The sequence below is a fragment of the Salminus brasiliensis genome, chromosome 10, assembly GCF_030463535.1.
Source record: "Salminus brasiliensis chromosome 10, fSalBra1.hap2, whole genome shotgun sequence".
NCBI lineage: Eukaryota > Metazoa > Chordata > Actinopteri > Characiformes > Bryconidae > Salminus > Salminus brasiliensis.
In genome coordinates, this window is record NC_132887.1 from 10,014,173 (window position 1) to 10,036,807 (window position 22,635).

At 40.9% G+C, this 22,635-nt stretch overlaps 1 protein-coding gene across 2 annotated transcripts; it reads right to left on the reverse strand.

Moving 5' to 3' along the window:
• Nucleotides 1-254: 254 nt before the first annotated feature.
• LOC140564072 (uncharacterized) lies at nt 255-16,497 on the reverse strand. Of its 2 annotated transcripts, none has more exons than XM_072689147.1 (5): nt 16,355-16,497; nt 5,803-5,872; nt 4,683-5,329; nt 3,333-3,459; nt 255-3,013 (listed from the first exon to the last, which is right to left on the reverse strand). In XM_072689147.1, the coding sequence occupies exons 1-5, from the start codon at nt 16,418-16,420 to the stop codon at nt 2,847-2,849; spliced, it is 1,077 nt and encodes a 358-aa protein (XP_072545248.1). In that variant the 5' UTR covers nt 16,421-16,497; the 3' UTR covers nt 255-2,846. The 2 variants fall into 2 exon arrangements, with proteins under 2 accessions (XP_072545248.1, XP_072545247.1); XM_072689146.1 differs by having other exon boundaries at nt 5,803-5,875.
• Nucleotides 16,498-22,635: the final 6,138 nt, after the last annotated feature.

Below are 22,635 nucleotides of genomic sequence, written 5' to 3' on the forward strand. Positions count from 1 at the left end.
CAGCCGGACACGAAGTAGGTCAGCATGCGAAAAACGTCAGACCTGAACATGCGCTCAGCTAAGTAGAAGTGAATGGCTTGGTAACTAAATATGTGCGCAGTAAAAACTAGCGCAACGGGAGACAAGATTTACACAAAGCCTCCCAAAAAAAGAGAGTTACAGGCCTCTCCTCATTTGATCTTACCCTTTCACCAGGGAGAACCTGACGGACTCGCTCAGCTGCAGAACACACAAACTTGGAAAATGTGACATAATGGCGAAAAAAAGTCTACTTTTTATTGAACATAGAAAACAACGGCGCGTAATAAATAGAGAGATTTGTACAAACAATGACAGAAGGTCTGATTTGCTTTTGCACAGCAGCAAAACAAAAAAAAAAAGAAAAAAGGCAGCTGTAAGGCCTGGTTAGCCATTTAGCAAAGACACAAGTCCAAGCACAGTCCAAGGCTAATCTGGTAGGAGCTTAATTACTCTTACGTGTGTCTTTGTCATGGTCTCCTCTAAAGAAAGTTCTATGCACAAATGGTTGAGCTAACCTGAGGCCAGTTTAAGGCACCTAAAAAGGGTCAAAACATCTCTCCATATGTAAAGATATCGACATGAAATTAAAAGAAAGGGTGGGAAGCAAAAAGAAAAAAAAAAAAAACATATAGAATCACACATAATCACTGTGGTCAGAGCCACACAGACTGAAACACCTTATCTGTAATAGATTTTTTATCACTCAGTCCTTTAGAAGTGGCCCGTTCCTGGAGTTGCAAAGGTTTATAAGCATTAGGGATGCACCGTTAGGGGAATAGGTGGCCATCGCCAATATTTCCTGTGCATATGCAAATGCCAATGCTGGCACAGGAGTATTTTTAAGGATTAATATATGTCCCCACATTGGCTGAATGAGTATTATGGAGGAATTTTTGAAAGGGTTGCAAATGCAGTACAATGAAATTTGCTGAAACTGCAGATATTTTAGCACAGCAACTGCATCAGCAAAACATCCAGCTCTTTCACAATGCCATATACAGTACTGTACAGACATTTTAGGTACCTGTGGAAATTTTATCTGAGCAGTAAGTGTTTATTTGCTCAGTAAATCACTGACATTAGAATAAACACTACACATTCATACAGAAAGCCATGATTTTCCATCACTGTGTTCATTAAAACATCTCCAAAGCTCTTCTCAAGGCAGTTGAGTATTATTTATAGTGATCATCCAACATCTAGTTTGGTAAATCAGGGCTTAATGATGGAAAATCAGGTGAGCTGCTGCTGCTGCTGGAATTGAACATATCCACGCTGTGCTGCCGTAATCTGCATCCAAGAGCAATCTGGAACCACACTGTTCTTCAGACTAGCTCAAAAGATCTCAACTACTTTCCTTAGAATGAGAAATTCTTCTTCCTTTTTACTGTATTGATGTTTTTACACATTTTTCCTCTCCACACATTGTTGAGAGAAATGCTTTCAAGAGATGTGTTCAGGTGCCTAAAACGTCTGCACTGTACATGTACTCAAATCCATACACAGATCTATACCCATAAATCTACACACAGATTTGATCCCACCAACAGTTTTTATGTTTACCTCACCCTCTTAAACACACACATAGTTTGGTATGTTCTGAGGAGTATTACACATTATGTCCTTATTAACTAAACAGAGGACCTAGCTTTGGGCCCCCCAAAAACAAACCACACACACACACACACCACACAATGAACAATCCACTGGCAAAGTCCATTCTAGCCAAGCAGTTCTGCAATACGGGGAGTGAACTGAAAAATACAGACAAAAATCAAAAGGCTTTTATAACCGTAGATTTGGTCCTGTGGTATCCAATACTGTACAATGAAGAGTGGAAGGAGCAACCGGGACTGTACATCTGTGATTTATCAGGAAAAAAACAAAAAAACAAAACAAAGAAGAAGAGTGTCTACAGTGTTTTCTGAGATCATTCAGGGGATATCAGATATCAATATGGGCATCATGCCTGATCAACAATCTGTAATCTATTAACTCTAGGAATACATATTTTGATACAGACATACCGTCTTTAAAGCAAGTATAAAATCAGCAAGGATATTAAAGGATGGTGTTTGGGATGGGGTTACACCCCTGGTAAACGAGGCAACTCTTCATTCACACAAGCAAGTTCTGATATACAATGAAAGAACACCACATGGGGGGTAAAAGTTAAGAGAGCCCAGGGCAAGCAAGATTACGTTCCAAGCACATAATGAGAGCCATGATCGTAATGCTTGCATGTGGGGGAGGAAAAAAGAAAAAAGAAAAAAGTGCACGCCATGTTCTCCGTCCCTATGGCAACTATCAGTTACCAAGGCAACAAACAGGTTGAGTAGGTGAGGGCTGCATGCCCACTGCTCTTGCTACTGCACACAGTGTGTGCTTCAGTTCCCTGTAAGAGGAAATAAGGCACAGTGGAAACGAGAAGCCATTTCACATTAGCTGGAGCTTCCCCGACATTGGCAGAGGGCGCAGAGGGCTGACCCAACCCGAAGAATATAAGGCAGTGTCCCACAGTTCCTCACTGACAATAAGAGGGGACTCTTGGGGATACGCTCAGCCCACAGTGTGAGGATCCCGAACAAAAAGAAACCCAAACAAAACGAAAAAGTGAACCTTTCCTGAAGATCCATCAAACCAACTCGAGCTCTTCGAGACCAATCCGGTCTACGACGCACATCCAGCGTGGACATAAAACGAAAAAGTGTCACCAAGCAAATGGAAACTGGTGAGTGGAGAAGAAGTTGTCTTTTTTTTTTGGTTTTTTGTTTAAATGGCAGTCAAGCATAGAACAAGAGAGAGGACAGTGTGTTGAACAGTCTTTATGCCAGGAACTCATCCTGGGCCACTGGCCTTTGGTAGCCTCCATTAGGGTGTTTGTGTTCATCTAACGAATAGCTACCCTCATCCTTCTTCTTCATGCGGTAGACCATGAGAGCTACCAGCATGATGGCAAATGCCAGGCCCACCAAGCCACCTGCGATGACACCTGGGAAGACAACAAGGGATGTTGGGAAAGATGATTAGTGGGCTTGATTATGTGCACTTGCTTAAAGATTTAAAGATTAGGAGGGTATTTCTGTACAGTATCTTATAAAGGGGAAGTTATTAAACATAGAAACACAGCTTGCTTTTTAACTTTTCAACTCTCTAGATGCTCTGTATTTTCACATATGCTTACTTTTCCATTTATACAACGTAAAAGGGGCCACATGACCGTGTTAAATGCTAAAAGAGCAAATTAACTGACTCATAATAAAAATATATGCATTTGCTCGGGAACATTGTGGTTATTTTGCAACACGTACCTGCCAGGACTTCCGTTCTCTCCAGCAAGCTCCCGTCTTCAGATGATGTACCCAGAGCAACCTCAGATTTAGGCAAGTTTGCTCTTGTTTTGGGAGAAACCTCATCAAAGTCAAAGTCACCATCACCCTGTTAAAAGAAAAGTCGGTCTGAGCATCAATAATTTATATGGTTTAATAAATATAACTTCACACCAAACATCTACACTCTTAAAAATGGACATGCTACAAATGGTTCTTTGGGCGATGCTATGGAAGAACCACTTCTGATACCATGAAAAAGGCTTTAAGAGATGTGGGAGTATGAAGAACCTTGCACATGGGAAACACTCACACATCTCTATGACAAGCGTGGTTCTTTCATTATGAACCCAAAAGTGATTCTTCTATTGGCATCACTTAAAGCCATTTGTAGCACCTTTTAGAAGCTTTTGTGAGTGTAGGTGCAAGTGACTCAAGTAGCACCATTTGTAGAGAAGAGTGTGTGCAGACTATCACAATAATAGTAGTGTAATCAATGCTAAGAGATGGAGGTTATGGACCCTCTTGGCATCATGCCTGTTTATAAGTGCCTAATTCCATACAGGTGACAGTAATTTTACATACATTATATGAAGAAAAGTACTGGGACACCTACAAGAGCTTTTATGATTTCTCATTCTAAATCCACAGGCATTAATATGGAGTCGGGGCAGTGGTGGCTCAGCGGTTAGAGCGCCGGGATATCGATAACAGGGTTGTGGGTTCGATTCCCGGGCTCGGCAAGCTGCCACTGTTGGGCCCTTGAGCAAGGCCCTTTACCCTCTCTGCTCCCCGGGCGCTGGAGTTGGCTGCCCACCGCTCTGGGTGTGTGTACTCACTGCCCCTAACACGTGTGTGTGTGTGAGTGTGTGTTCACTACCAGATGGGTTAAATGCGGAGGACACATTTCGCTGTACAGTCCACACTGTACAGTGACGAATACGTGCACCTTTATCCTTTATCCTTTATCCTTTGCAGCTCTAACAGCAGGTTTGGAGCTCTGCAGTTATTGAGTCAGAAGAGCGTTGGAGACTTGTGCACCAAGCTCCTTAGCACTCAGCCCTGAACCCGCACCAGCTGACTTCTTGTTGCTGCAGCGGTGGCTCCTATTACATACAGAACCACGCTCGTTCAGTGATCTTTAGAACCACCTATCCTTTCACTAAAGTGTGTAAAGGCAGACTGCATGGCTAGGGGCTTGATTTTATACATCTATGGCAATGGTACTAAATGAAACATGAAAATTCAAAGATTAAAAATGCATGTCCCAATACTTTTGTCCATATAATGTATTTTAAGCTCAGTTCAGATCAAGTCAAAGTCAAGTCTTACCGGGTTTTGTGCGTCGTTCTCACGGTTGGTGTCTGAAATCAGGGTTGTAGTAATAAAGTCTTTAGAAATGGCTGGAAGTGTTGTAGACTCCACAGTCTCGCCTGAAGCTTCAGTAGTTTCGGGTTCAGCCATGTCATTAGCTGACGTCGTGGTCAGAGGTAAAGGTGTGGTCGCCAGGTCAGGTGCATCGGTTGATTGGTCATAGACATCATCTGCAACTGTCCTTTCATCTTCAACCTCACCCAGCACAACAGATGTAGTAGATGTAGTTTCTTCTTCAGCGTTCTTGGGGGATGTTGTAGTTACAGGCAACACAGGCATCTTCTCATCTAGAGGGGTGTTAGGGGTTTCTTGGTCCACATGTTGGATTGTCGTGGCTTCAACTTCAAGTATGACTTTCACATCGATAAATGACTTGACTGAGGTTGGAGATGGTGGAGGCTCTGGTATTTTGGTGGTGTAGATCAGAGGAGCCTTGGTGGTGGGGCCTGCTGATTCAACATCAGCATGGTGCATGACCGTTGAGGACAGCTGGGTGACTGCCTGCTCTGGAACTTTAACAGGAGCTTCTGTTACCGAGGCTGTTTTTGTCATGTTGGTGGTTGACTGTGTTGCCACCTCTGTTGGGTGAACGACTGGTATGGATCCTAAAAATGAAAAGACTATCAAGTCAGAACCAGAACAAAAACAAGCAAATAAACTTAATAGTACTGTTCAAATGATCACAAGTTTAAAAACAAAAAGAGACGAGTTAGAAAAGTTAGAATGTATTAATATTAATAATTTATTATAAAAACACTCATTTTTAAAAAGTCTCAGATCTTGAGGTACATAACTAATAAAACTTCAAACACTAGCTAGCATAGATGCTGTACTCTTTCTGTAATCAGAACAGTGGAATCTGAAGTTGATACTAAGATCATTTTCCTAAAAATGTTATTTAAAAAACTAACAATAAAAAAGTAAATAAATAAAAACATAATTTTCATTATTTAAACATAATTTGAAATTTGCCATACAAATCATATCTCCAGGTTCTGACCAATACACAGCCATAGACAATGTGCGATCTCTTTGGCTGTAAAGCCAGTGAAATGCCATAACAGACAGATTTTCCTACCTTCACTTCCCTCGCCTGACGCAGAGCCCTCCGCATCGCCTCCTGAGCCCTCATCGTCCACAAAATAACTCTGCTAGGAGGGAAAGAGACAGAAGCAATGTCACTTCTAAATTCAAATCCAAATAGTCAATTACACCTAGGGCTGGGCGATAAAAAGACTATATCATGATATAGATTTTTTCGCAATACACAAAATCTATCACAATACATGTAAATCAAAGACTAAATACATCAATAGCGACAGATTCTTATAAACTACTATACAGATCCTCTCCCAGACTGAATAGAGTGATTTTTATCTACATCTGCTGCTCTTCATCTAGTCTAATTACACTGTTAGTAACGAAACCTGCAGCTGATCAGTGTTTATTAAGCACCAACTGTGTCCTCAATAACAAATCATGATCACAAAACTTATCACAATACAATATAATATCGTCAAATTGCCCAGCTCTAATTACACCAATAATCTACATGGCCAACAAGCTATGGGGAGAGTTCGCCTCCATTACAGTATATACACTGTTTTGAGAAATCTTCCATTTGGTCCGTAGTTTTTGGGCACTCTTTGAATGTTCTAGACAAGTTTATAGGTCAATGTTACCAGGTGATCTTGTATTGCACTAAAAGCAAGTCTGGCCTCTACATCTGAAACCCAAGGTCTGAGAGTCTTCCCTCCCTCTTGACCACCACAACAGCTTAAAAAGTCAGTTAGCGTGACATAAAAACAGCTCACTCAACTACTGGTGAACTACACCCCTGAGAAACATAGATCAAAAGACACAGAGCCATCGCCCCCGCAGTCCTTTAACCATGCTGTCCACACAGTCCCGAGGCCCTCTGGCCCTGTGGCTTCATGAACCACTGCCCTGTGACCCTGCAGTCCTATTTCTGAGTATGAGCTGCTGAATGGACTCCATGGAGCCAGTGTATCTAAAGTGGTCTGCCAGCAGTTGTTCGTCACATTACAGAGAGGACTACAGTTATATTTAATTGGACCTTTTTAAAAACAACAATACAAGGCATTGTAAAGAGTATATTACTGCTGACTGATTCATTAATAAAACAATTCTGGTAAATCTTTTAATACTGCTCTCATTTCATGATCCAGAGGAAACTGCCTGGAGGCCAATTAATTACTGCAAACTGTCATCACATACTTTGCCTAAGAAGGAAGCTGTTCAGCAGCTTTAACTTATTTGGAGGTGAAAGGCAGCCAACTTCCAAAACACATATAAGGAAGTCATATAAGGAAGTTGAAATTCTACTTAAAATGATATTCATGACATAGCATTAGTAGGAATAATGATTCATTTTAGGAAACCAAATTCACTGTTAAGTTAACTGCTTACAGCTGCTTTTCTAATTAATGGTAGTTTGGCTTACTGCGACCTATTTTAAGCTAAAAAAAAAAAAAATCTGACCCGTCTCTAACCTCGGCTACATTTAAATTACCAGGCTAAAGTGACTCAAATCTAATTTCTTTGCCTTTATGTTACACAAATCAGACTTTTTTCAAAGCTTATTAGAAAAGAACAGATTTGACGTCACTCCTCATATGAGGCCCTAGATCGGATATGTATCGGATATGTATCGGATTTGTGGGCATATGGAATGAAAATGAACAGTTAGATTAAATTTCATGGGTGTTTGTTGCCTGTACGCATGCGCTTAGGTGCGGTTGTCCTCAGCCAGCACCGGCGACGTGGTTTAAGTGCTTTAATGTTGGGAAATGCTGACACTGTAATGGTTGTTTCTGCGATATTTATTACGATATTTAAGGAAAAAAAAAAAAACAGGAACTTTCACCAGAAGTCAATGATCCAAAGTGTCATGATATGAATAATGCACTCCATGTATCCTGGATTGGAGTAAATGATATTGCAAGAATACTCTGCCTCTGGTAGATATATGATGGAAAACATGAACGGTGTGAATTTTCCTTTTGTATGAAGAAGCAAAAAAATATAATTTCATAAAATTTGCCTTACGCCACACTGCACGCCCTGTAACGTGTATATTGTCCGTGCACACATTGCGATGACAATGATGAAACCATACACTGTGCAGCCCTGGTGTGCAACTGATTAATGAGGCGTATACTGTGAACACAGCCTTTGAATCAAAATTTGTCCTGAAAATGAAGCTTCTAAACATTAAAAATTGTGTAAAGACTTGATTGAATTCAACCATTTTACTTTGGTGTAGTTCTCCCGCACCAACCACCAAGCTGAGCCTCAGGAGGCCCCACGGCTGCAGTCACTGGCCTCGACAAGGCAGGCTATCAGTTTTCACAATGTTTCAGCTCAATAGCCAATCACAAAGGAGTGCTGTGGCACAGGGTCCTATTACAACTGGGGGAGTAAAAAGATTCGAGCTTTGGGTGTCTTGGTTCTTCCAACAGGATGGAGATTTAAATAAATAAAACCTAAACAGAGCTTCTACCAGAGGTCAATGAGCTCTCACTATTCTGTCCTGAGGCTACCAACTGCCATTTAACCTCAAGTCTCATTAAAATTGACTTTTGTCAGCCAACAAACGCAGTCCAGACTCAACAGCTGTAAAGATCATCTGTAGTGCTGGATCATAATTAACTGAAATGTCACTGTGTGAGGGAAGGTCATGGGATATCGTCGAATCCCTGGGCCACTCGTTTCAAAATCACAAAGTCGACCTAAAATGAGCTGTAGTTGCTCCTCTGTCCTTAAGAGCTTTTTTTAAATGTCTAGGCTATGCATGTTTTCCCAACGCTATATTTTCAGAAAGCCAGTGTGGTATAGGCACATATATAGCACACTGCATAACTGAGAACCAGACAGGCGTTTGTAAGCCTGCTCTTGCACAGACAACTTCTACAAGGGCATTACAATTAAAGAAAAGAGCCACGTTGCCACGATTTGCTCAGCAAATGAAACCAGAATGTTCATCACATGTTCATTAACACTGCAATGCACTTTTTATGCTTTTATTGCTATTTACTTGCTATAACTATTTACCTACATAATATTTACTCCCAGACCGTGTCTTCTAATTCAAGGTCTTAATAACAGCTCAGTGAGCCATCATTAACATTAATCTCGGACACTGTGGAGCTGAACTACAGTAAATGAAGTCCAATTCACTGGGTCACAGAGGTTTGCTACACTGAAGAGGTCCTTCTGGGAGGGTAAGGCAGTGTATAAATAGCCCAACGTGAGCGAAGGCCACCGAACACTCACATGCGCGCGATATCCCACCTCCAGACTTGCACAGCTCCTTTCTTCCCCCTGGGTTAATATGGGGGCTTTCAGGGACGGAAAGAGGGGGTTGATGTTTCACACAAGCTGCTAATTTCCTCAGATCACTGAAATCAGTGGAGGCTGAGGATCTGCACATGGTTTTCCTGAATTAAACCCATAAAACTGGAACACAACGGAAATTTACCCACACGCACAGCAGCAGCAAAACAGCAGAGTTTAAGAGTTGCCGTCTGAAAAATAATGGCACACATGTTGGCATTCCAAAAGATAAGGGGCATTTTCACTCCCAACTTCCTCTCATACACAGTCAAGGTCAACAACTCTCCCTGGAAAGGCAAGTGGAAAGTACCGATTGTATGCTAAAGAAACACTGAAGTTCATATATGTATTGAAATCTCTGAGAGGAATAATTCTTCAGGGCTGATTAACAAATTAAATGCCCTATCAAAGAGTTCAAGCTGGCCATCCTCTTCTGTACACAACCCCAGTGTGACTCCAGCAGGGTCTGGAAGCCCTCAGCCAACAAGTCCAACAGGAAGACGTTATCTTCCTCCGCTTGGTACGCTCAGCATCACTTTAATCCCCTGTCTACGACCATGACAGGGTCTCTATAAACACAGGCCTTTTCGCAGGCAAGGCCTCAGAGAGAGTCCCTATCAGTTTATGTTTGAACACCAGGTCTGGCCCCTTTACTCCCTTACAACAAAGCACATCCCAACTCCCAGAAATTACAGCCAGAGAGGGTCCAAAAGGAACCAAGAATGATGTGTGTGTGTGTGTGTGTGTGTGTGTGTGTGTGTGTGTGTGTGTGTGTGTGACGCCATTTGAGCAACAAACTGTAGTGTAAGGGCTGTGCTGATGCCCTGTGCTACACTGGGGAGCTGAACAGGGTTTGACCCTTCAGCTATTTTAAACACTGTTCTGCTAATCAGAGGTTTAGGCTTATATGCATTGGCACTCAATGAGAAACTTATGGTCTGAGATCTTTGCTCTTGGGTGCCCTTTCTTCTCACCCCACCCCCCCACCCGCTTCCTCATTACCCTCACAAACTCCCACAGACTGTGGCTCAAGGGCTGCGTTGACTGGCCGGCACACGGGCAACTCTGGAATGCGAGTTATCCGGGTGGGATTGAGCTTATATTGAATACGCTGACAAGAGGCTTTCAGTACCTGACTATCTGTTCAAGAAAGAGAGAAAGAAAGAGAGAATGAAAGAGCGAGAGCGAGAGAGAGGGAGGGAAAAAAAAACCTTGAAAAAAATACAGAAACAAGAAAGACAAAGAAAGAGGACAATAAAAACAAAAGAGAGAACGTCAGAAAGAAAGAGAAAGGAACAGAGACATAAAAACAAAAAGTAAGAAATAAATAATAAGAAAAGACAAAAACAATAAATGCTGAAAGACAGACCGAAGAAAGTGAGAAAGAAAAAAAAGAGAGAAAGAAAGTGTAGGAATAAACAAAATAATGAGCAATAATGAGAGAGAGAGAGAGAGAGAGAGAGAGAGAGAGAGAGAGAGAGAGAGAGAGAGAGAGAGAGAGAGAGAGAGAGAGGGGGATTAGAAAATGAGAGAAAGAAGAAAACAAGAATAAAATGAGGAATAAAGAAATGAGAGGAAAAGAAAGGAGAGAAAAGGGCAGAAAGAAAAAAATGAGGAAGATAAGATAAAAAGATAAGAAAGAAAAAAGAAGAAATGAAAGAAAGTGAGAAAACGAAAAGTGTAGGAATAAGAGAAAGAACAATAAATAAGAAAGAGGCAGAAAGAGGGAAAGAAACGAGAGGCAGAGCAAAAGGTCTTCAGCCTAGAGCGAACACTGAGTAATCGGAGTAATCCAGCTTGGACAGCACTAAGGTGCTGAGTGCCATGATGGCCCATTCAACAGCCAAGTCTGGCCGTTAACAACCTACAGAGGGGTTTAAGAACACACGTGAAAAGCCTCAGTAACAGACGACACAAACACACACACAAACACACAAACACACAAACACACAAACACACAAACTAATGAAAACCAGCTTCTTCCCACAACTGCCTCTGTCTAACAAGTCTCAACCCCTTCAGGTAATCAAGTGTCAGCAGTGATCCAGAAGAACATCTGAAAAGAAGTGGAAAGAGACAATGCAGCATGAGGTCATTCACACCTGTACCACGTCATGTAAGCTTAGACCACTGGCCCGGCAAACTGCTAACAGCTCTGCCAAGAAAACGTCTCACTTCAAGATGGGCGTGACGAGTCCACCAATAGACACTCAAGAAGACGACTGCGACGCAAGCTCAGCAGCCATGCTCCGATAATGAAGATTTATGCTTTTAGTCATGTGACCTACAGGCTGAGACATATAGGGGACTCTAATCTGATGCTGGGACTTTCCTCACAAAATACAGCACTGCCAAACATCTGTCCCCAAGTGGTCTTCATGGGGAGTGCAGTACTGTGCAGGGGTTTTAGGCACCTCAGCACATTATTTAACAATGCTGGTAAACAAACACAGTAAAAACTAACAGGAATTTCTCATTGTGAAGAAAGTAGGTGAGATCTTATGAGCTAGTCTGAATAACAAAGCATGGTTCCAGGTGGATGTGTTCACCTCCATCACCTGCTCACCTCATTTACCATTGTTAAGCACAGATTTACAAAACCAGTTGTTGGATGATCACTATAAATAATACTAGACTGCCATGAGAAGAGCTTTGGAGATGCTCTAATGAACACAGTGATGGAAAATCATGGCTCTCTGTATGAATGTTTAGTATTTATTCTAATATTATATTTAAATATGCACTGCCCAGATACTCATTATAATCTGCATAGGGGCCTGAAACCTTTGCACAGTACTGTAAATTGTCTGTCATGCAAACTGTCGTCAAACTTTCACCATCACAGGACCAATTGAAATGCTTCAAACGGTCTTAGACCTTCATTGAAAGTTAAGGTTTTTTTTGTCCCTCTCCTTTAAAGGAATGAGGCGCAACTTTACAGAGAATTTGGCTTCATTTGCAACAAACAAGCTAAAAAAAAACAAACATGGTCTACTATAGTTTCTGCTTTCATTCTTCACCTATGTTTTCATATTATCCTCCTGACTACACAAGAACACCATTGTAAAAGCTCCAGCCTTGTGTTAATAAATAATTTCCTCACCCATGACGCGCTCCTCTGCCAGATGATTTATGATCCGGATTGAACTACACTTTCCAGACAACCTGCATCTGCAGCCAAGAAACACACGTTTGCTGGAAGAGTCGGATTAAGTCCAATAAACAGGATTAGCAGCCAGGTATCTCACAAAGAGACTGTTTATTTGTGACTTCTGACAATAGCAGGTAGATAGGCCTCCAGAGAACGTGTGAAAACCAATGCGGCGATCCATTCGCATTTCATCAGTTAGCGGTGCCGCTGGGCCGCTTCAGTTGTTATGTAAACGAACCCAGACGAGATTACACAGATCCACATTTCGGGGGGTGGGTGGGTGTGAAGGACAAGGTCGAAGGGTCTTCTGCTAAACTACTCTTAAAGGAATTGTCCACAACATGATTTCCTCCCATTCACTAAGATGCAATCAACTGACTAAGACAAATAATGAAGGCACATTGCTGTTGGAGCTCAAACACAATGGAGGACTTTAGGTGATGTAGGTGTGTTTTATATATTTATATGTATTAGAAATAAACTGTAGAAACCAAAAATTTGGGAAAGTTACGAAACACATCAGATTTTATACAACAGTTAGTTCCCTCCACGCGAGCTGATTGGTTGAGAAGTGATCTAACCGCTCTGTTATTTCAGTTTTTTGTTGATTTTTTTTTCTCGCTGAACGCCGTTAAACAAACAAACAAAAATAAAACAAACAAGAATTACCGAAAAATACAACTAAAAAAATGAAGAGAACCCCCCCCCCACAATAAACAGACAAGAACTAGAACACTGTTTACAGTGAGGGGTTGACCAGATCACGATATTTTATTGTATCGTGATAAACTGCGAGGCACAACATACTTTTCTAAGTAGGGGCGGGCGATATGGTAACAATAGTAGATCACAATATTTTTACGATACACTATAGTCATTGTGATACACATGAACGCAGACAAAATACATAAGTAGCTGCAGATTCTTAAACACTACTATTCAGATTTTGGGCCATTCTTCATAAAGTGATCTTTATTTAAAAACAACAAACAAAAAGAACCGGCTGCACTCCATCCTATTAAATCAGACTAATCACACTGTTTTATGATCAAACATGCAGTTGATCAATGTTAATGATATCCTTGTTACTCTTAGAAAAACATAGAGTATCACAACAATAACATTTCCCGCAATACGATAAAAAGAATATATAATATCAGAATATTGCCAGCCTATTTCTAAGCACGTTGAGGATCTGCAGATTTCTTTACTAACGGTGTAATTAGTCTGGTTTAATTCCATAAGGTGCAGCAGATTCTCAATAAAAATACACTGTACTCCGAGTGGGAGAAGTTTAAGAAAATGATACTACTGATGCATTTTGTATCTATTTAAATATTGTGCTAATATTTTATCGTATCGCCCACCCCTTTTTAGGCCCACATTAATGCTAAATCAGGACAAAATGAACCACTGCTATTCTTTCTAGTGTTTATGCTTATATTAACAGATCATCGCTGTTGTGCATAAACCTAAAGAGTCATTTTTCACTTTTTCAGATAAATTTCTTTGGCTGTTGTTCTTAACATTGTGTTCAAACCTAACCTAATGAACGAACCAACAGAAACACCCCAAAAATGAGTCAGAATAAATAAGTTTTTACATTAACTTCCACCCAGACACGCCTCACTTTTTGTATTAGGAAATCTATTAGTACTGAGACACCTATCGAGAGACCACTGTTAGAGCTGGGCGATATGGTAAAAATACCAGATCACGATATTTAAAGACTTTCACAATATGCAATACTAATCACAGACTAAATACACCAGTAGCGACAGATTCTTAAGAACTGTTATTCAGATGCTCAGCACGTCATCCAATTAAACTAGTCCAATTACACCGTCTTTAATGCACCAACAATGTTTTAAATATTCTTAGAAAAGCACACTGTGTCACAATAACAAAATGTATCACAATACAATATAACCTCTTCATATCACCCATCCCTAAGTACTGTATCACAACACCCCTACACTTTGTCTTGGCCAATGGACCACGTTTGTAGCAAGGAGTGTTTGCCGGTTCCTTTAACAGAAGGAATACAAACATGGGTGTGATTTAGTTCTTCAAACACAACAAAAGATATCCATCAAAATCAAGAACTGCACTCACAGCCCTCTGTTTAGTTACCGCAAAGCTCTCAGACAGCAGCTCTGAGTCAGGGAAGATGACACAGCCGTGTGAACAGGCCCGTAGTCAAAGCAATTAAGTCTGTTATGACAGCAACCACAGCATGGTCACAGCACATCGCCAGCTATTCAATCAGCTTCTGACAAAAGTGTGTGAATATGTAATTGGATCCGGACACAATCCTCAAATGAGTTCACAAAAAACGTCTTTTCGGTGTATCGTTGACGGGAGGGTAGAGTTCTAGTAATAGGGGCAGTGGTTTGCAATCTACCCTGTTCTGCATTCTCTCTAAGCATGAGGGCTACAAGTTCAATGTTGGACTGGACAGCTCAAGCCAGACAGGAAAGAAGATTTGGGGGGTGGGGTGGGGTTGAGGTGGAGATGGGGGAGGGGGTTGCAGGATGACTTATCCTGTGTGTGTGTGTGTGTTTTTTTGTCTAAATCAAGCAGATTAGGCCGACGTTGCCCCCTCGACCTCCAGGTCAGACCAAATCTGTCTCAAAACCAACTGAGTAAGTGATCTAATCTCTCATACACTCAGAAAAGGCAGCGTGGTCAGAAAAGACCAACACTAGAGAAACTAGGAAACCAAACATGTGAGGGGATGACAGACGAGGGGAACAAACTAATGGCTGAAAGAAAGGACGGACTGGGTGTGTTCAGTTTGCCTTTACGTTTCGGTGTGTGTGTTTGCTGGCTGATAGCACCAGGTGCCACGCTTGGTGTTAAAATGCACAGCACTCAGCTACTGTATACGTCAGGAGACCCTAGCCTAGCTGACCTCAGACCTCAGGAAATGACGCTGGTTCCTGTTTTCCCTCCCAGAAAAGTGCACCATATAGCCTACCTTCTGCTGTGCACTTTGAGTAGGTCGCAGAACACATCCCAAAAAATAGCGGCCAGGGAAGACTACCCGGCTACAGAATTCAGAAAGCGGCGGGCCTTCTTGGTAACTAAAGTAAAGAACCAACCAAAATGGACTCCGAACCTATATATAGCCCGGCCCCTGGCTCTGGCTCTTACCAGAAAAATGTGCCTACCATAATTACGCTCCCCTACGACTGTGGTGGGCTGGTATGTGGCAGAGCTACTCCTATAAATCTAAGTGCAGCCAGCACAAACTAAAAGGCTGTTTAGGCATTATTATATCCCTGCGTCAGAGCAGCCTTGGGATCATTTCGACCTGGCTGAAAGAACAGTCATGAATCAATGGCCTTAAGCCTCGCAAACTTTCCACTCCAGCATTCCTGACCTGGCAGTCATGTGAGAATGCTTGCAAGGTGAGAGATGTGCCTCCTTTCTCACCAGCCATGGAAAGACACTTGGGAATCAGTGTTCCAATCAAAACTGCAACTTGTGCAACAGCTTCAACAGAGATTTGTGATAACAGGAGTATTCAACAGGCCCACGCATAACTGCCATGGAGGTTCTCCCACGTGCAAACGGTCAGGGGGGCCTGCAGAGATGCAAGCTGGGGTCACAAGATCACAGTCAAGGCCTTTTTCAAGTTTTAGGAGAGCATGGGCTATGCACCTAACACACATATGAAAGTCTACAGTGCAGAGCAGGTCCTCCTATGAGGCCTACTGCTGACTGATCCAGTGTGATAAGCTCTACCGTCATACCTGGTAGACTAAGCAAGCCTGGATCATCTGCTGGAAATCTGAGAAAAGGGGCACGGAATGTTTGATGTTTAGCTAACAAAACCCCCACCAAGACCAAGATACTGGTATTACAAGACGTTTAAAGCACTTAAGACTCACATGTTCACATGTTCACATGACAAAACCTGCAGTTTCTGAACACCGGCGCTACAAGGCAATCGGTTACAAGCTTACAGGAGTCACAGCAATGCGTCAGAGCCCACTGACATAAAGAAATGGCCAATATAGTCATAAGTCTAAGTCTTTTTCCATAGACATGCTCCTGACAACGCCATGGATTACTATCATTCAGAGAGCGAGGTCACACCGGGTTTGCTCCTACTCACCGACAGAGCAGTAGGTATCCACAAGCAGAGGCAAATAAGAAGCGCGGTTCTGGACTCAATCCTCATTTTCAGCTCGATTTGATCAACACGAAGCTTTCAAACGTGCTGCGGGCGCAAACCAGCCGTCCAACTCCTCCAGCAGTGTGAACCGCAGCCGGTGAAAAAGGCTCATAAGAGGCGTCTCAGTGAACAGACACACAAGCTCCGCCCCCCGCCTCAACGATTGGATCACATAGAGCTGAGAAGCAAGGTGTGTTCACGCTCCGCCCCCTTTTCAAATATGGTTACTTCTTCCCCCTGAAGTCTGACGTAATCTGACGTAAACCTATGCATATTCAAATCTGGCGAAAAGTGAGAAAACCAAAAGATCAGATCAGTGCAATTTGGAGCTCTCCTTTAGGTTGTGGCAAGATTTCATGATGAATGCACCAATAGAAATGCTCCAAAATAACAGTTATTTTTTATTTACTTTTACATTGACATCAATGTTTTTAAAGGTTTCAGGAAGGTTATGTTATGGAAATAATGTTAAAGGAACGTTCAGCAATATTTTGGAAGGGATTCGGAAAGGTTATGTTATGGGAATATTGTTAAAGAATGTTCAGCAATGTTTTTAAAGGTTTCAGAAAGGTAATCGCTACAGGAAATAATGTTAAAGGAATGTTCAGCAATGTTTTTAAAGGTTTCAGAAAGGTAATCGCTATAGGAAATAATGTTAAAGGAACGTTCAGCAATGTTTTGAAAGGGATATTAGGAATTTTAGCGCTATGAAATTAATGTTAAAGGAACATTCAGCAATGTTTTGGAAGGGATTCGGAAAGGTTATGTCATGGGAATATTGTTAAAGAATGTTCAGCAATGTTTTTAAAGGTTTCAGAAAGGTAATCGCTATAGGAAATAAAGTTAAAGGAATGTTCAGCAATGTTTTGGAAGGGATTCGGAAAGGTTATGTTATGAAAATATTGTTAAAGGAACATTTAGCAATGTTTTTAAAGGGTTTGAGAAAGGTAAGTGCTATAGGAAATAATGTTAAAGGAACGTATAGCAATGTTTTAAAAGGAATTTTAGGAAGGTTATGTTATGAAAATATTGTTAAAGGAACGTTCAGCAATGTTTTGAAAGGTTTCAAGAATTATTTTCCATGTAAATAATGTTATGGAATGTTTAGCAATGACAGTGTCAGCTGGAAACTTTCTCAATGCTGAAAACACAATAAAATACAACACTTATAAAACTGATACATAAACACACCGACAAACAATATTTAATCAATGTGTCAAAAACATTTTCAAACTGGAAGTTATTATTATTATTTTTTTTGCATTTCCACTGATAATAAAAAATATAATTTGAAAAATGTCTACAAAATGTGAAAAACTCATATTTATTTGTCAGAATAAATGAATTTATGTAAAAATAAATAAAATAAAATACATTATAGTATATCATAACATTCAGAACACTTGACAGATCAGTTCTTAACATGCTAAGAATTAAAATTCAAAGTAAAAAAAAAACATAGATCAGTATTAAATACAGCTAAATATGTTATGTACATTTTGTATGTAATGCCCTACACACAAAAATAAATCTTATATAGAACTTAAAAACTCAAAGAACCACTTGAATGCCTAAATTGTTATTTGCATGACTATGACGATGGCAGTGATGGAAAACCTCTTGACTATGGTTCTTTTAAGACCTTTTCTACAGCAGAAGCTTTTTGCTAAGAGTGTACGTGTACTATCTGCAACTAAACAAATGTTTATACAGAACAAAAAGTCCATTGATGTGTTCGAGTTTAGGTCTGACCTTAACTCCCCATGACATCTACTGAGGGTGCAAATGTTCAGGTGTGAAAGGCCTTATTTCGTGACCTATATAGTGCATTAGAGAGTCATTTAAGAACTCTCACATGATGAACTGCCCTTCATGATGAATGGCCCTATACCATCACATAAGCTGCTTTCCATTCCCTAAGCGGTACCCTTTGTGTTCCCTACCTACTGGGCATGGGATATGGGTGAATGGGACTGGAGTTGATTCCCATCTAATGGTCCAACTACTAGAGTGATTGTACTGTACCTATAATAAAACCGTGCACTAAACACAAGTACATTTACAGAAGTAATGCTAATCAACAATTGCAAACTAAGCATCAGCACTTTCCATAATGTGCTTCTTCAAATGAGGAGTCCAAGTTCCCACTGCCTGGGAAATACTGTGTGTAAATAATGTGGAACACAATCTGGAAACGAAACTGAAACCTCGCTCTGAATGTGAAGCAGGTTCTTCTATTTTGTGGTTAATTTCAAACTGATTGAGATTCTTTCTCAGCATGTGAAGTCTTCACTAAGTACAAACATACTATATGTTCAAATGTTTGTGGACACCCCTTTATAATGAATGCATTCAGCTACTTTAAGTTGCACCCACTACTGACACATATGTGCAAAAGCACACACACACACACACAGCTTGTCTAGTCCCTGTAGAAAAGTACTGCCAAGAATATGACCCTCTGTATAGACATGAACCTATTGGCACCATGCTGCCTAATGCCATGTGTGGGCTAGAGGGGTATAAAGCCCCCTGTATTGAGCTGTGGAGCAGTGGGACTGTGCTCTCTGAAATGATGGATGGTGCTCCATCCAATACTTTTGGGATGAGTGGGAAGTTGAGCATAAGGCGAGGTGGTGATCATTCAATGAAAAAAGAGATAGCAGGATTATTTTTAGAGGATTTTTGGAAGAAACAATGAATACTTTTATCCATATAGTGTATTTCTAGTCTGGGTCTCACTTTATTTGGACACCCTAGTCTCACTGTAGGTTATGCACAGATACTTCATTTGTTAAAAAACTATCTAGTGAAACTCTATGTTTAAGCTTAAGATTAGGACGAAGACTTAGCTTTAGCTACAGCTATCCTGTCAAAGTAGCCTGTGTCATATATACTGTATAGTGGATTGGTTCAGACACACATGCAGAGTAAAGACTGTTAAGAATTGAGGCGGCGTCCTGTGAGTTTAGAAAGGTTTCTACTTGAGAGCTGAGATATCACTAGGACATGGCATGGACATAATTACAGGACTTTCTCTGAGGTAATGAACAAGGGACACGGCAAACTGGCTTAGCATCAAATCAGGCGGATGCATGGACAGACCTAGCCCTTATTTTCTTGGCCTACTTGCTGCCATTGCTCTTTGCCAGTGGTCAATCATTCCATGCTTTAGCTCAACAGACTTTTTGGGGACTATATTTTTAAAGTAGCTAAATAAGCTCCTACATTGACCCCTCCAAGCTCACCCCAATGAGTGTGATGGATATATGCAGCTTATTCTAGTGCTGGCACTGATCACTAACATTCACTGTTAAAAGTATAAGATCCTTGAGGAACCATTGGAGGTTCTTTAATTTGATACTGTGGAGGAACCTCTTAAAGTGCTTTGAGGGACCTTCAAAAAGAAAAAAAACTTTGAGGTTCCTCAAAGCTCTTTAAGGGGTTTCTCCACAGTTTCAAATTGAGAACCTCCAAAAGTTCTTCAAGGACCTTATATTATTAACATTGTACAAGTGTACAAAACTAGGCTATAAATAAACAGTAACATACAACTTCAGTCTGCTGATGAAGGTAATTCACACCCTCATGCAAGTTCTACAAAAGTAGATGCTTCTTGTCTTGGCTAAAAAGACTGATGTGGAACCTTTATATTAGATGGCAGGTTCTTTTGTGGTGGAAAACAGGTTCTTAAAAAGGTCCTTCACACATGCACATCTAATTTACATTGTATTAAAATGGAATGCTATGTGGACAAAAGTATTGGGACACCTAAACATTTCATCTCCAGGAGCTTTTATGACATCCCATTCTAAAACCATAGGCTTTCATATGGAATTGGTCCCTCTTTGCAGCTCTAACAGCAGGTCTGGAACTGCAGTTATTGAGTCAGAAGCGTTGGAGACTTTTATGCACTATGAGCCTCAGCATTGAGCAAGCCTGCTCTGTAGCTTTACATGGTTTACAGAGTTGCTCTCTGTGGTTCCTAAACCCCTTTTTTTTAATAATACCATTTACAGCTGATGGTGGAAGATCTAATTTTACCAACTAGCTTGCAGTTGCAATGTTGGCATCCGATAACAGTACCACACTGGAATACAAAAACAATACAATTATCCATATAGTGTAGCTCTTGTGAACATGCACAATCATATACAGTGTGATTAAATAAGGCCCGATCTCTACTAGGACTTCTCAAATAGTATAAAAATAAAGTTATTCATAACAAATGCCTATTTCCACAATATGTCCAAATGTTTGCAGACATCTGCACACCTAGTGAAAAAGTTTTACAGTATGCTGGACGTTCCTTTACCACAGTTTCTGCCACTACTCTTAACATGATGGATGACTAATGCTGAATGGAACTATTGAACAGAGCTCCATCGCCCTAGAGAATACAGTTCCACAGTCCAAAGCACAGACCGCTAAACCCTAGAGGGTTGAAGGTCACACAAAGAACCAGAGGTAAAGAATACGCCTTCTAAAGGTAAATTTAACCCATTTGGTAGTGAACACACACTCATGTGTTAGGGGCAGTGAGTACACACACACACAGTGGTGGGCAGCCAACTCCAGCGCCCAGGGAGCAGAGAGGGTAAAGGGCCTTGCTCAAGGGCCCAACAGTGGCAGCTTGCCGAGTCCGGGAATCGAACCCACAACCCTGTTATCGATATCCCAGCGCTCTAACCACTGAGCCACCACTGCCCACTGCTAACCTATGATGCACAAACTGTTAGAAAAAGTAAAAGGTCTGATGAGTTCTAAAGCGTGACTAAAGATCATCAGATATACAAGCAAATGCGATGCTATTTAGGGTTTAGGGAAAGTGGTCCTTCATAAAAAGAATTAGGAACTACAGTGGGTATTAAAAGAAGATTTTCTGTTTGTGTAAGCCTGATTAACATCTGTTTCTGTGCTGTGTGACACAATATAGGGTATTTTAGAAGTCTGCCAGGTGCAGCTGTGTTAATTCAAGATCTTAAGTGGAGAGGTTTTCATAAACTGGGCAATATTGAAGGCCTGTATCAGCAATGACGTGAATCTCCCGTTCTTCTTTTTCTTCGCAAAGCTGTTCTACTGCATTCAGATCTTACTGGGAAGGCCACGGAAGAGCACTAAGCTCACTATGATGGTCATGAAACCAGTTTGAGACAACATTTGCTTTGCAACATGGTGCATGATCATGCTGGAAGTAGTCGTTAGATGTATGTAAACTGAAGGTAAACTGTGGACACATAGTCAGTAACAATACTCACGGACTGTGGCATTCAAAGATGACTGACTGGTATTAATGAGGCCAAAGTGTGCCAAGAACACATTCCCTGCACCATTACTCCACCTTCACCAGCCTAGACTGTTGACACAAGGCAGGTGGCTCCATGGATTCATGGTATTGGTGCCGAATTCTGACCCTGCCCTCCGTGTGCCTTGGCAGAAATGGAGATTCATCAGATCAGGTTACACTTTCAGGAGATCAGCAGTTATGGAAATACTGAAACCAGTCTGTCTTGTGCCAACATTCATGCTCATACAATCAGGTTTATGATAAGTTCTAAAGAATGAATGAAGATAACATGCTCACAGGCCCTGTCTATACTGGATTTGCTATTTAGGGTTTAGGGAAAGTGGGTCCTGAATTTGCACTGCAGATGTGCATTTAAAAGTAAAGAAACTACAATGGATATTATTAGACCCTTTTTTGTTTGTGTAAGGCAGATTGATTATTGTTTTTGCACTGTGTGACATGACATCATACTGTATTTCAGGAGTCTGCCAGGCAGCTGTGTTAATGTGAGATCTTAAGTGGAGAGGTTCATTGAGGTTGTGGCATCTGACACATTCCTCTTCTCTGGGAGAAGCCATCTTATCTGACCACTGTGGTTATTTTCATGGGTGAGGAACACTACGCCAAAGCTTCTCAAAGCATACTTGACTTGCTTTGTCCCAATGTAAAACATATTTAGCAGTGGAAACCAGAAAAATGCAAAGAGAAAAACACATTGAATAAGGATAGCATTGACTGTTATGTTTCACATTTCATTTGAATAATATTTTTTTATAAAATAAAGATTTTTTTAAGATAAGATAAGATAATCCTTTATTAGTCCCACAGTGGGGAAATTCTCAGTGTCACAGCAAAAAGGGATAGCAAGACACCCAGATGCAAAATGTAGATAAATTACACTATATACACACAATATAAATAATAGAAGTAAAAA

Bases quoted from the DNA above. Each gene is read 5' to 3' on its own strand.
- LOC140564072 (XM_072689146.1), bottom strand. From the start codon at position 16,420: ATGAGGATTGAGTCCAGAACCGCGCTTCTTATTTGCCTCTGCTTGTGG. The intron at 5,330-5,802 runs GTAGGAAAATCT...TTTCATTTTTAG, and splicing joins GTCAGGCGAGGGAAGTGAAG to GATCCATACCAGTCGTTCAC. The intron at 3,460-4,682 runs GTAAGACTTGAC...TTCTTTTAACAG, and splicing joins AGAACGACGCACAAAACCCG to GGTGATGGTGACTTTGACTT.